Source organism: Peromyscus eremicus, chromosome 6 (genome assembly GCF_949786415.1).
Source record: "Peromyscus eremicus chromosome 6, PerEre_H2_v1, whole genome shotgun sequence".
NCBI lineage: Eukaryota > Metazoa > Chordata > Mammalia > Rodentia > Cricetidae > Peromyscus > Peromyscus eremicus.
In genome coordinates, this window is record NC_081421.1 from 62,590,682 (window position 1) to 62,604,227 (window position 13,546).

General features: G+C 45.5%; 1 protein-coding gene across 2 annotated transcripts in view; it reads left to right on the forward strand.

The window, feature by feature from the left end:
• The first annotated feature begins 465 nt into the window (after positions 1–465).
• The window catches only part of Smg5 (SMG5 nonsense mediated mRNA decay factor), a 30,377-nt gene continuing 17,296 nt past the window's right edge, over positions 466–13,546 (forward strand). For both annotated transcript variants that reach the window (XM_059265604.1, XM_059265605.1), the window contains exons 1-6: positions 466–693; positions 7,239–7,337; positions 8,053–8,176; positions 8,559–8,715; positions 11,417–11,506; positions 12,908–12,997. In XM_059265604.1, coding sequence (XP_059121587.1) covers positions 620–693; positions 7,239–7,337; positions 8,053–8,176; positions 8,559–8,715; positions 11,417–11,506; positions 12,908–12,997 — 634 coding nt within the window. In that variant the 5' untranslated portion in view covers positions 466–619. The remainder of the gene's footprint in view (positions 694–7,238; positions 7,338–8,052; positions 8,177–8,558; positions 8,716–11,416; positions 11,507–12,907; positions 12,998–13,546) is intronic.

Here is a 13,546-nt window from a genome sequence, read left to right on the forward strand (position 1 = left end):
TCACGGGGTGGGGACATGCCGTGGAGCACGTGTGTGGCGGTCAGGACAACTTGCCTGAGTCGATTCACGTTACACCATGTGGGTGCCGGGGGTCGAGCTTAGGTTGGCCGCAGGCGCCTTTATCCGCTGAGTCACCTCGCCAGCGCGCTCTTTTTAAATTTGGTACTTTTAATTTTTTGAAAACAGGGGCCTCACTAGGTAGCGGGCTGGGAACTTGCTGCAGGTTGCCTAGGCTCCCTAAGTGCTAGGACGATAAGCCTGCTCTAGGACGCCCGGTTTCTCTGACGACATCTTTGACAATAAAGTTTTCTCCTCAAGGACGTCAGACGAACCCAGCAGAAGCCATGCTGCCCAGAGTTAGTTTCGGCTAACTTCCCGGAGAGGAACCAATCCTTCGCGAGATTTGGTTGGAGCGGTCACCGGCCCGCAGCCCTGCGGCAGCTATCGCGAGATTTGATAGGCGGAGGCGGAGCCATCTCAGGCAGCCGCCTCACAGCGATGGCGGCCGAGCAGGGCCGGCGGCGGTGGCGGCTGCGGCTACGGCTGGAGACGGCAGTGGAGGAACCAGTGGTGGGTGGCGGGGGCCTGTGACCGGGAGGCGCCCCCGGGCCTCGGCACCATGAGCCAAGGCCCCCCTCCGGTGGAGAGCAGCGAACCAGAAGCAAAGGTCCTCCACACCAAGCGGCTTTACCGGTGAGAGGGCCGGGGCGTGTGTGCAGCCACGGTGGGGAAGCGGGGCCGGCGAGGGGCGGGGCCTGTGGCGGGCGGGCGGGCCCGACGAGGGCGGGGGTGCAGCCTGCGAGCTTTGGGGCGAGCGAGCCAGGAGGAGCTGAGAAGAATTGGGTGGGTGGGAGGTTGGGAGCGTGTTGCTGCCGTCGGCGGGGCTAGGCGCGGGGAACTGGAGCGATCCGGTGGGAATTGGAGGCTGGGAGGGTTTGGATAGGTGAGGATGAGGGGGTCACAGGTGGGAAAAAAAAAAAACCCGAAGGGGAGTGGTGCTCAGAACCCTGCTGAGCGCCAGTGGTTTACTGGAAACAGCCCTTGACGCAAAAACAGGTCCATGTCCTTGATTTGCCCCCTCTCACTCTGTGTGACCTTGGGCCTCAGTTTCTTCTTCCTTAAAAGGAAGGGCCTGGGGCTGGAGAGGTGTCTCAGCGGTTAAGGGCACTGGCCCCTCACATAGACACACATGCAGGCAAAACACCAATGCACAAAAAATAAAAATAAATCATCTTTTAAAAAAGAAACTTCAATGTATAGAAAATGGATATGGCCGGGCGTTAGTGGCACACGCCTTTAATCCCAGCACTCGGGAGGCAGAGGCAGGCAGATCTCTGTGAGTTCGAGGCCAGCCTGGGCTACCAAGTGAGTTCCAGGAGAGGCGCAAAGCTACACAGAGAAACCCTGTCTCGAAAAACCAAAAAGAAGAAAAAGAAAAAGAAAATGGATTTGATTAGCACACACTCTGAAGTTTGGCTTGGATTTTGTGGACTCTAAATGAGAAAGAAAACCAGAAGACTAGTATTCAAGTCCCCCACTGACTCATTCCTTACAGTCTGCGTCCACACTCTTGTGTAGCTCAAGTGGAGCCTAGATCCCAGAGCTGAGTCACAGTAGGATGAAGTATAGAGACCACGATGATGAGTTTTCTGCCTTCTAGTGGAAGGTGGGCCTTGGGCTCCCATTTACCTCAGGCCCTGCTGAATGGAGGTGTCTGCCTGAGAAGAGTACTGGCCCTGCCCAGTCTTGGTAGTTAAGAACCAAGAGCTGGTTGTGTTTGTGTGTCCTGCGTGTTCTGGGCAGTACAGGCTCTTCCAGAAATAGGAAGGTGATCCCCATCAGCAGTCCCTGGCCTCCCATTGTGGGGCCCCAAGGAGTAGTCCCCAGGCTGAGGAGTTCCCTGGAGATGGCCTGTGTAACTAGCAATGCTGCGAAGTGCCGAGCTGCCTGTCAGGCCAGCGTGGCCAGTGTCTGTGATATGTCTTCCTTGTCTCCAGCCTGGCTGATGGCGCTGGCCAATCTACTGATTGTGTCCAGTTGGCTTTCTCAAACCTTTGTTTCATAGGACTGACAGATCGAGCTGTGTGTTTGCAGCACATGGCTTATATGTATGTATGTGTGCATATGGGTTATCCGTGATGGTGTTGGTTTTGAGTAGGGTAAACGTTTGAGGCAGCCAGTGTGTGTAAGGCACAGGTAATGAATAACAGTCTTGACTTATGATAAATGTGTTGTTAGACTGTGGAGCTGTCATTGAACTCAAATAGAGAAATGCTCATAGCTACCTGTCTACAAATGTGGCATTTTGATATCTTTTAAGGCTATCTAGGGAAAAAGAAGCAGGAAAAGGGTTGCTGGGAAATCTTCAAATACCATTTTATTTATTAGGCCAGTTAGTTCTGTACTTGTTTTAAAAATATTTTCTTTAGCTGTGCGGTGGTGGTGCACGCCTTTAATCCCAGCACTCGGGAGGCAGAGGCAGGAGGATCTCTGTGAGTTCGAGGCCAGCCTGGGCTTCAGAGTGAGTTCCAGGAAAAGCTCCAAAGCTACACAGAGAAACCCTGTCTCGGAAAAAAAAAAAAAATTTATATTACCTTGATTTGAGTCAAGACTAATTTTCATGGTTTATCAAAGGGAGATTACAGTTTCTTGAAGAAGCTTATGATATGATAGACAATGGGGGGAAGCTGCTAAGTGCTCTCTGATTTAAGCATTTGTCCTTGGTGCTTTCTGGAGTATGAGATATTAACTTACTTTTTTTTAAATTGAGAACGTAAGGAAATCTCTGAATCCTGTTCATAAAATACAAACACCTGGACTGAGGGTGTAGTCTAGTGGAGGCCTTGGGTTCAGGATTACAGCAACATCAGAAAATAAAACACTTAGACTCTTATTACATGTGTCTGTGGCACCGAAGGCTCAGGAAGCTTAGGCAGGATAATCACTTGAACTCAGGACTTTGAGGACAGCAAGATCCTCTGCCCTCCACCACCACCACCACCACCACCCTAAAAAAAAGGCAAATAAAAAACTCTGTCCAATGAACTAAGCTGCTGCCTGTGGCATTGAAGTCCAGGTTGCAGGAAGGGATTGGCTCTTACCTCGAGGTAGACTGAAAGGTAACTGAATTCTAGAATATTGAAATGTCAAGCTTGCCTGTGAGAAGGCTTTGCTTTCCAACCCACCCCTTCAGCTGAGTGCTGAATCACTTGGCCCTGTATAGGGCAGCTTTTAGTGGTGTGCAGCTGGGCCATACAGAATCTAAGCCCGCTGTGGTCTACTTTTTGGCCTAAGAACACATCTTGGTTTGTTCTGGGAATCATCGGTCTCTGTTTTTGGATTGCCTTTGCATCCACAGATGAGCCTAATGTGCCAGCTTCCATAGCTTCTTGTGTTTTACCCTTCTAGAGAAGAGCTACCTTTGGGCCTTTTTGGGTATCTGTTGTAGAGTAATGATCTAATGACTGACTAGCTTCTTAGCTTCTAAAGTCAAACACCTCAGTATATAACAAAAAGGAGGGAGATTAATGCTTACTGAACATTTACCAAGCACTGACACGAGTGTTTTGTTTATTAACAAAAGTAGGTAATTATCATATTCCCGTTTTATAGCAGGGTAAACTGAGACATAAACAAGTTGGATATCTTGTGCCGGACCACAGAGCTGGTTATGAATATAGATGAAATTTGAACCAGGGAGTCTGGTTCCAAGCCTATAATCTTTGTGTTATGTTTTTGTTTATGTTGAGACAGACTCACTATGCATCCTTGGTTGGCCTGAAACTTACTATGTGGATAGTTATGGCCTTGATACAGCTGCCCCACCTCCTGAGTCCTGGGATTAAAGGCGTTCACCACTATGCCTGGCCAAGCCTACAGTCGTTGATATATGGTCTTGCTGTATAGCCTGGGCTGGCCCAAACTTGCTGTGTAGCTCAGGCTGTTCTGAAATACACAGAACACAATTGTAGTGCTGGGATCACATGTGCCCACACTCAATCTGAAGCACTTTTTGTTTGTTTGGTTTTTGTTTTTTCAAGACAGACTTTCTCTGTGTAGGCCTGGCTGTCTTGGCACTCCCTCTTATAGACCAGGCTGGCCTTGAACTCTAGAGATCCACCTGCCTCTGCCTCCAGAGGGCCTGGTGTGGAAGATGTACGACACACATATGTGTGTGAACATACTTTTGCCCTGATATGGGTGCCAGAACCTCTATGGAGGTTAGAGGACAACTTCTGGGAGTCAGTTCTACCCTGTGGGTCTCAGGGGTTGAATTTAGGTCATCAGGTTTCATAGCAAGTGTCTTAATCCTTAGCTGAGCCATCATGCCATGCCACCTTCTCCCTTTTTGAGATGAAGTCTCATGTGCCTCTCTGCCTCATGAATGCTGGGATTATACATGATTGCTCAATTTTGTTTGTAGGGTTTTTTTTTTTTTTTTGCCTTTATTTGTGTATATACATACTCTTGGAATGCTTCTCCTTAAATTTATGGACTTATATACCACTTGTTTTGATTAGAGCTTCTGTAGCTGTGAAGAGACAACCATGGCCATGGCAACTCCTTTTTGTTTGTTTGTTTGTTTGTTTGTTTTTGAGACGGGGTTTCTCTGTGTAGCCCTGGCTATCCTGGAACTTGCTTTGTACACCAGGCTGGCTCAAACTCACAGAGATCCACCTGCCTCTGCGTCCCAAGTGCTGGAATTAAAGGTGTGTGCCGCCACTGCCACCACCTGGCAACCACAGCAACTTTTTTTTTCTTCTTTTTTTCTTTTTCCCCCCATTTTTACTTATTTATTTATTTATTTTTCTATTATCAGCTTGATACAGTATAAATTCTTATCCTAATAGTGAAACGTTTGATTGAGGCTTGCCCAGTAATTGAGTAAAACCAAAACTTATTATAAGCCATAGTCATCCTAGGGTCCCCCCTGCTATATAGCCTCCTTGGTTCTGATTTTTTCTAGTTCCATCCATTTGCCTGCAAATTTCATGCTGTCATTGTTTTTCTCTGCTGAGTAGTACTCCATTGTGTATATGTACCACATTTTCTTAATCCATTCTTCAGTTGACGGGCATCTAGGTTGTTTCCAGGTTCTGGCTATTACAAATAGTGCTGCTATGAACATAGTTGAGCATGTATCTTTGTGGTATGATTGAGCATTCCTTGGGTATATGCCCAAGAGTGGTATGGCTGGGTCTTGAGGTAGATCGATTCCCAATTTTCTGAGAAACCGCCATACTGATTTCCACAGTGGTTGTACAAGTTTGCATTCCCACCAACAGTGGAGGAGTGTTCCCTTTGCTCCACATCCTCTCCAGCATAGACTGTCATTAGTGTTTTTGATCTTAGCCATTCTGACAGGTGTAAGATGGTATCTCATAGTCTTTTTAATTGGATTGTTCCGTATTTCGATGTCTAATTTCTTGAGTTCTTTATATACCTTGGAGATCAGTCTTCTGTCAGATGTGGGGTTGGTGAAGGTCTTTTCCCATTCTGTAGGCTGTCTTTTTGTCTTATTGACTACACAGCAACTCTTATAAAGGAAAACATTTAGTTGAGGTGTTTGCTTATAGTTTTAGAGGTTTAATCCATTATCATGGCAGGGAGCATGGTTGCAAGGCAGACATGGTGCTGGAAAAGGAACTACAGCATGTTGATATGCAGGCAACAGGAAGTAGACTAATGTCACATTGAGCGAAGAAGATCTCAAAGCCCACCCCCACAGTGACACACTTCCTCCAACAAGGCCACACCTACTCCAACAAAGCCTCATCTCCTAGTAGTGCCACTCACTATAGGCTTATGGTGACCCATTACATTCAACGACCACACCACTCAAACAAAAAAAATCTCACTACAGAATTAGAACTAAAAAAAACACTTAGCTTTATATTTTCTTTCATAACTTGTTACCTGCACTCCATTTTAATGAGTCTTTCTCTGTCCTGCCAGCCAGATCCCAAATAATGACACAGAGACTTATATTAATTGTGAAAGCTTGGCCTATAGCTTAGTCTTGTTTCTAACTAGGTCTTATATCTTGAATTAACCCATATGTTTTAATCTACATTCTAACTAGGTCTTATATCTTGAATTAACCCATATGTTTTAATCTACATTCTACCGTGTGATTTTTTAAACTTTCTTCCATTCTGTACCTCTGACTTGTGCGTCCGTCCCCTGGCATCTCCTATGCACCTAGATTCCTCTTCCTCTCTCTCTGCTAGGAAGTCTTGCCTATACCTCCTGCCTAGCTAATGGCCATTCATTTCTTTATTAAACCAATCAGAAGGCACCTTGGCACATCTTACAATGTAAACAAATATTCCACAACACTCCATCTTCCCTCATTCCTTTATATTTATATTTCCATGTTCCCTTTTCTTCATTTTATACTGTACCCACAGGTGCATTTGTTTACATATGTACACACGCACACACACATGTACTTGGATTTCACATATGAGTGAGAATATGTGGGAATTTTTTTCTTCCCTAGATTGTGAGCTCACTTAATATTGTTAGTCTGAGTCTATTTTCTTGAAGATTTGTTAACTTCATTTTTCTTTATAGCTAAATAGTATTCCATTTTTTTGTATACTGAATTTTAGTTAGCTGTTCATCTACTGGTGGACAATGAGGCTGATTCTAATTCTTTGTTATAGTGAATAAAGTATCAGTAAACATATACATGTATTCATGTGAATGTATGTATGTATGTATGTGTCTGTGAATGGAGAGATAAAAGCACATAGTATTCTTCCAGAGGGTCTGAGTTTGACTCCTTGGAACCCATAGTTCACAATTGCTAGTAACACTAGCTCAGGGCATCTGTCATCCTCTTGCTGATCTCCAAGGGTATCTATCTGTAAATGTGTGTGTGTGTGTGTTTTGTGGATGTGTGTGGATAGTATTTTATTTTGGTGGGCTCATCTATGCATCAAAAGATTTCTAGCAGCACCCACTAAATGCCAGTAGCACCTCCCTCAAGTGGGACAACCGTTCTCTCCATCATTGCCATGTGTCCTTGATTGGGGGCTGTTGTATCAGGATGAAGTCTATCTTCATGTTTTGTAGAGCTCAGCCTACAGCCTGTCTTTTCATTTCCTTAACCCTAACTCTTCCCTTCCTGTTACCTCCCTTCCCTCTCCTCTGCCTTTGAGTTTTTTCTTTAGAATCAGTAACCCAGCACTCAAACTGTGCACATGGCTCAGGGGCTCTTTGTTTCCTTGCAGGGCTGTGGTGGAGGCTGTGCATCGGCTAGACCTCATCCTTTGCAACAAAACTGCTTATCAAGAAGTGTTCAAACCAGAGAACGTTAGCCTGAGGAACAAGTAAGCTGGAGATCCTGAACTAGAGTCTTACTATTGCCCTCCCTGTCTTATCTATTAACTGTGCTGGGTATAAATAAATGTACGTTACCTTTAACCTCCTGACCTCGTGGTACACTACTGAACCATGAAGTCTCTGGCTTTCCTGAGAGAAGAAATGAGAATCCTTCATTCCGTCTACAGCTTGTACATCCACTAGATTGGTACCATAAGAATGGCATTTGAATTGAAGGGATTGGTCATGTGAAGGGAAAAAAAGGAAATAAAATGGAGAAGAGACTCTAGGGGGAATGAAGACTGTTAAAATTCTTGTTACTTGGGCTGGAGAGATGGCTCAGAGGTTAAGAGCACTGCTTGCTCTTCCAAAGGTCCTGAGTTCAATTCCCAGCAACCACATGGTGGCTCACAACCATCTGTAATGAGATCTGGTGCCCTCTTCTGGCCTGCAGGGATACGTGCAGACAGAACACTGTATCCATAATAAATAAATAAATCTTTAAAAAAAAAAAAAAAAAAAAAAAAAAAATTCTTGTTACTTGCTGCTGCTGTCTTTTGGGGGCTCCTCTTACTTCCTAGGTTGTAGTTCCGATCATTGACACTGATGACTCTTGGGAGGCAGAGATCTGTTGGTGTCAGTAATAGCCCATGCCTTGCCCTTAGCTCTGTGTGTTCTTTGTCAAGGGATGGCAGTACCTCATGCTCCTTTACACCTCCCCAGGTTGCGTGAGCTCTGTGTGAAGCTTATGTTCTTGCATCCGGTAGACTATGGGAGGAAGGCTGAGGAGCTTCTGTGGAGAAAGGTATACTATGAAGTTATCCAGCTTATCAAGACTAACAAAAAGGTAAGGGAGGCCCTAGGACTGGAAACAAAACTTGTCTAAAGAGGCGAAGTTGAGCAAGGAAAAGAGCTAGAAAAGTAGGTCCAGAGCATTCTTGGAGGTGGGGGTGGGGTGGGAACGGACCTAGGATGGGATAAGGACACACGGACAGAAGAGAGGAAAGAGAAAGTTATACATAATTGAAATTGGAGAAGGGAGGGAGCTTAGTTTCACATGAGAGGACCAGAGAGGTTGATCTGAGGCTGTAGGGGTAACTTTTTGTGGGAAGAGAGATGTGGTTGAGATCCTGGAGCCAAGAACAGAAGCTTATTTCCTCAGTTAGATGAAGAGGTTGTGGCAGAGGAGTGGTTCTCTGGGCTGATTTCTCTGCCTTTCTGATCTCCAGCATATCCACAGCCGGAGCACCTTGGAATGTGCCTACAGGACTCATTTGGTCGCTGGCATTGGCTTCTACCAGCATCTCCTTCTCTATATCCAGTCCCACTACCAGCTTGAACTACAGTGCTGCATTGACTGGACTCATGTCACGGACCCCCTCATAGGTCAGTGAAACCTGAAAGGCTTGAGGAATAGGTTCTTGTGCCTTGTCATCTTCAAAGTCGGAATAACTAGTGAGCAGCCAGGCAGTGGAACACCTTCAGATGCTTTGTAAAATCAGATTTATCCAAACAAGCGTGAGTTACTTACAGTGAAGGTTGTAAGTAATGAGAGGCCCAGAATTGTGAAGTAATGTGGAGGCTAAGGGAGGGGACCTGGCTGTAGTGCAGATCTGGCTCTAGAAGATGCTATTAACCTTTGTTTTCTTCTTCCAGTTGAGTTCTGCTGGTCCTGTTGCTTTTAGCTTTAGGGAATGTTTTCCATATTTGGTTAAAGTTTTAAAATCTTCAGAAATGTTGGGAAAATTGTTGACAGTCTTTCCAGAAGTGCAGCCAACAGAGGTCCTAGCAGCAGTGGCTTTACTTTGGAGCTCACACTTTCCCTTTAGCTCAGATCCCTTTAGAGGCCCTCCCTCCATCTCTCCTGTTCTGTAGGTACTCTTCCCTCCTCTAGAGCCTTGCCCCAGCTTTCACTAGGAGGTAGACGTTCTGTCAGAGATGGAAGCCATGTCCTTGCTACCACCTGACATGTTGTTGTCAGATGCAGAGCATCTGTGCTTTGTGTTCTTAAAATACCGAGAAACAAAAGGAAGAGCTGGGTCAGGTGCTTGCCACAGAAGCATAAGGACCTGAGTTTGGATCTCCAGCACCCATGTAAAAAACCACGTAGGACTCTTGCAGATCTGTGACCCCAGCTCTAGGAAGGTGGAGTCAGAAAGATCCCTGGGGCTTGCTGTTCAGACAGTCCAGCTGACCTGAAGAGCTTCAGGTTCAGTTCCTCAACTAAGGTGGAGAGGGCCAGTGTGATGGCTAGTGGGCCAAGGCACGTGCTGCCAAGCCTGATGACCTGAGTTCAATCGCTGAGATCCACCATATAAAAGGAGAGAATAAGCTCCTAGAAGTTGTCCTCTGGCTTCCACATGTGTACTGTGGCATGCACACACCCACCTACATACACATATACACATAAAATAAAGAGTAAATGTAATAAAAAATTGTAAAGAGGGAAAAACAATTGAGGAAGATACCCAGTGTCTACATCTGGCCCTTATACATATTGTTCTCACACAACATGTGCATGTGTACGCACACATAAGCAAAGAGGGCTGACATACTACAGCTCATTGATAGAGTGCTTGTCTGACTGTGTGAGGCCTTAGGTTCAAGCCCCAGTTCCACAAAACAGCAGCAAGATTAGTGTGGAGGCAGTGTCTGTAGGCTTTACTAGAAAGTGAAAGGGTCCACAGCCTCAGAATTTGCTTCAGACCTTCCGGTCCCCAAACACTACACTTTTTCTCTTTGGTGTTTTCATTCAGTCTAGTAGAAAGTCTGCAGGAACATCAGGAAAAGTTTTTCAGAGCGGGACTCCCTACCAAGGGGACCAGCAAAGCAACAGGGCATGAGGCCAGGTGCTCTTTGAAAATGTTGTTTTGTTTTGAGTTAGGGTCTCACTATGTATCTCTGGCTGCCCTGGAACTCGCTCTGTAGATCAGGCTGGCCTTGAACTCACAGTCACCCTGCCTTCTAAGTGCTGGGATTAAAAGCATGTACCACCACACCCAGCTGTAGCAGGAATCTTAAAAGTTCTTATTAATAAAATTAAACCCAGGGCCAGTTATTGGGGTGAAATGCTGGATGGTCAGAGAGACAGAACAAGCCACAGCTAACCTCACCTGGCCAACTTCTCAGCTGATCTTATTTCCTCAGACTGGAAGCCTCTGAGTCCTCATCCAGAATGGGTCTCAGCTGAACTACTGCTCAAAACCTAAAAGCTTAACCAGCCAAATGCTTAACCAGGTCAAATGCTTCTAGTTTCTGGTCCTCACGCCTTATATACCTTTCTGCTTTCTACCACCACTCCCTGGGATTAAAGGCTTGCTTTCTGGGATTAAAGGCATGTGTCACCATGCCTGGCCGTTTCCAATGTGGCCTTGAACTCACAGAGATCCAGAGGGATTTCTGTCTCTGGAATGCTAGGATTAAAGGCGTGAGTGCCACCATTTTCTAGCCTCTGTATCTAGTGGCTGTCTGTTCTCTGACCCCAGATAAATTTATTAGGGTACACAGTATTTTGGGGAACACAATACCACCACACCCAGCTATGTGTCAGGGTACTCTTGAGTGAAGAAACCCTCAATGTAGCATGCATTTGTGAATCTTACTAAACTTTGTACCTTCACATAGGTTGCTTTGATGTAGTTCTTCCTGTCTCCTCTCCTAATACTGGAGCCTCATCCCTTTCTATTAGACTTCCTGTGTTGACCTTTCAGATGACCTTCCTCTTGAGCACTGTCCTCTTTTGAGGGTCTTCTTTCTTTTGTACCTCTGTGTGTCTACTTTCTTCTTAATAAGTGTCTTCTCAGCTCTATGATACAGTTGCAAGGCTGGCCTAGCATCTCCTCTTCACTTAGGAGATGTTTCTACCTAGGTGGGTGTAGAGGAATGGACTCACAAATCAATATCTGAGCTGGGCGATGGTGGGGCACACCTTTAATCCCAGCACTTGGGAGGCTGAGGCAGGCTGATCTCTGAGTTTGAGGCCAGCCTAGCCTACAAAGTGAGTTCCAGGAAAAACAAAAACAAAACAATACAAAAAAATCAACATCTGTCTCTCCTCCCCACCCCACCCCACCCCACCCCCTTTCAGGATGCAAGAAGCCAGTATCTGCTTCAGGAAAGGAGATGGATTGGGCACAGATGGCATGCCACCGATGTCTGGTGTACCTGGGAGATTTGTGTAAGAATCTTCACTTTGCATTTTCTCTGCCTTGGGCTATGGGAAGGGTGCAGACTGCTTCAGTTGTTGGTACCATTTTTTATGTATTGGAGAGCTGAAGAAACAGTTGGTTATAGTGTTCTGTCTTTCATGCCTGTGAGCCAGCTCTCTGGAGAGCTAGGAATGGGGAAATGCCTTTGATCATTACTTCAGTAGGTCAGGAAAATTTGTAGCTTGGGTCCTTCTCCTTGGAAGCCTTCTGTTATCTCTATGGGCTCCTAGGTGGATAGGAACTTGAGCATCGGGAAGCTCAGAGAGCACTTAACTGCGTGGTAAGTGGCTGGAAAGGTGCTGAGTCTCTAGTCTTTGTAGACGTCCATTCCGTATTGGGCTGCTGATATAGATATGCTGGGCGCATTACATTTCATTGACCAGAAGCTCTTCTGGCTCTGTCTCCACCCCATTCCTGGTCTATCTACTTGTGGTCACTATTATGCATAGAGTTCCGTTTTACATTAACTGGACCAGCGTCTTCCTGTAGAATCAACCAGTTGCATTCCAGAACCAAATACCAGAGGTTTTTTGCAAGCAACTGTATTTGCTGCAACTCCCTACATTGGGAAGAGACACTCAAGATGAACCTGCTCAGTTTATAGATGCTCTTGTAAGCAGACGTTTCCTGTCCTGACCACCAGGTCTCAAATAACTGACTCAGAGGCTCAATATGAATTATAAATGCTCGGCTGATAGCTCAGGCTTCTTTCTAGCTAACTCTTACACATAAATTAACCCATTTTTCTATCTGTGCTTTGCCATGTGGCTCATGGCTTGTTACCTCATTTTTTTTTTTAAAGATTTATTTATTTATTATATATACAGTGTTCCATCTGCATGTATGCCTGCGAGCCAGAAGAGGGCGCCAGATCTCATTACAGATGGTTGTGAGCCACCATGTGGTTGCCAGAAATTGAACTCAGGACCTCTGGAAAAGCAGTCAGTGCTCTTAAACTCTGAGCCGTATCTCCAGCCCATTACCACATTTTTTTATATATTCTGCTTGCTCAGCAGCAGGCTGGCATCTCTCCCTACTCTGCCCTCCTTCTTCCCATCATTCTCAGTTTTGCTTTCCTTCCTAACTTTCTGCCCAGCTACCAGCCTGTCAGCTTTTTTATTAACCAATGAGAGTAATACATATTCATAGTGTAGAAAAGGATTGTTGCACAGCAGATTCTTTACATTTTGAATCATTAGCAAGAAAGAGAGTTGAGTGCTGTGTATAGTCACACAGACTTAGGATTGTGTCAAAGACCTCACAGCCTGTGTGTTAGTTCATGTCCCTGCCTCCCAGGCTCTTTACAGCTTTTCAGGGAGGGCTTCTAAAATCTAAAATCATCACTTTTCCCCCCTTTCTCTCTTATATAGCACGTTATCAGAATGAATTGGCTGGTGTGGACACTGAGCTGCTAGCTGAGAGATTTTACTATCAAGCCTTGTCAGTAGCTCCCCAGATTGGTAAGTGTCCTCCTTGGATGTAAATCAGATCATTTCCGAGGTAGGAAGTTCTGTTGGTCATAGACAGGCCTTGTGCTCATTCCTCCAGGTCCTTGATTCTCCCATTCTCCTAGTTCACCATGGGCATATATTCTCCCTTTGTGACACACAGAAGACAAAGGAAGGGGCGAGAAATGGACAAGTCTTAACAGAGAAGAATGAGAAAATGGTTCCTCTCTCTGTGAGGTCTCTGTAAAGAAGAGATCATACATCAGCTTGCCCACAGAAGGGGTAGTGGGAGCAGGGATGAGAGTCAATACAGGGGTTGATGGAGTGCTTGCCAAGCCTGCATAAAGACCCCGTGTTTGATCCCTAGCACCGCAGAAGCCAGGCCTGGTGGTGTACACTTATAATCTTGGTGTTTGAGGGGTAGAATTAGGAAACTCACAAGTTCAAGATCATCCTTGGCTATATACCAAGATTGAAACCAGCCTGAGCTACATGAGAGCCTATCTCAAAATATATATACTTTTAAAGATGCTATTAGAGACAGAAATGGGGTTCACATGT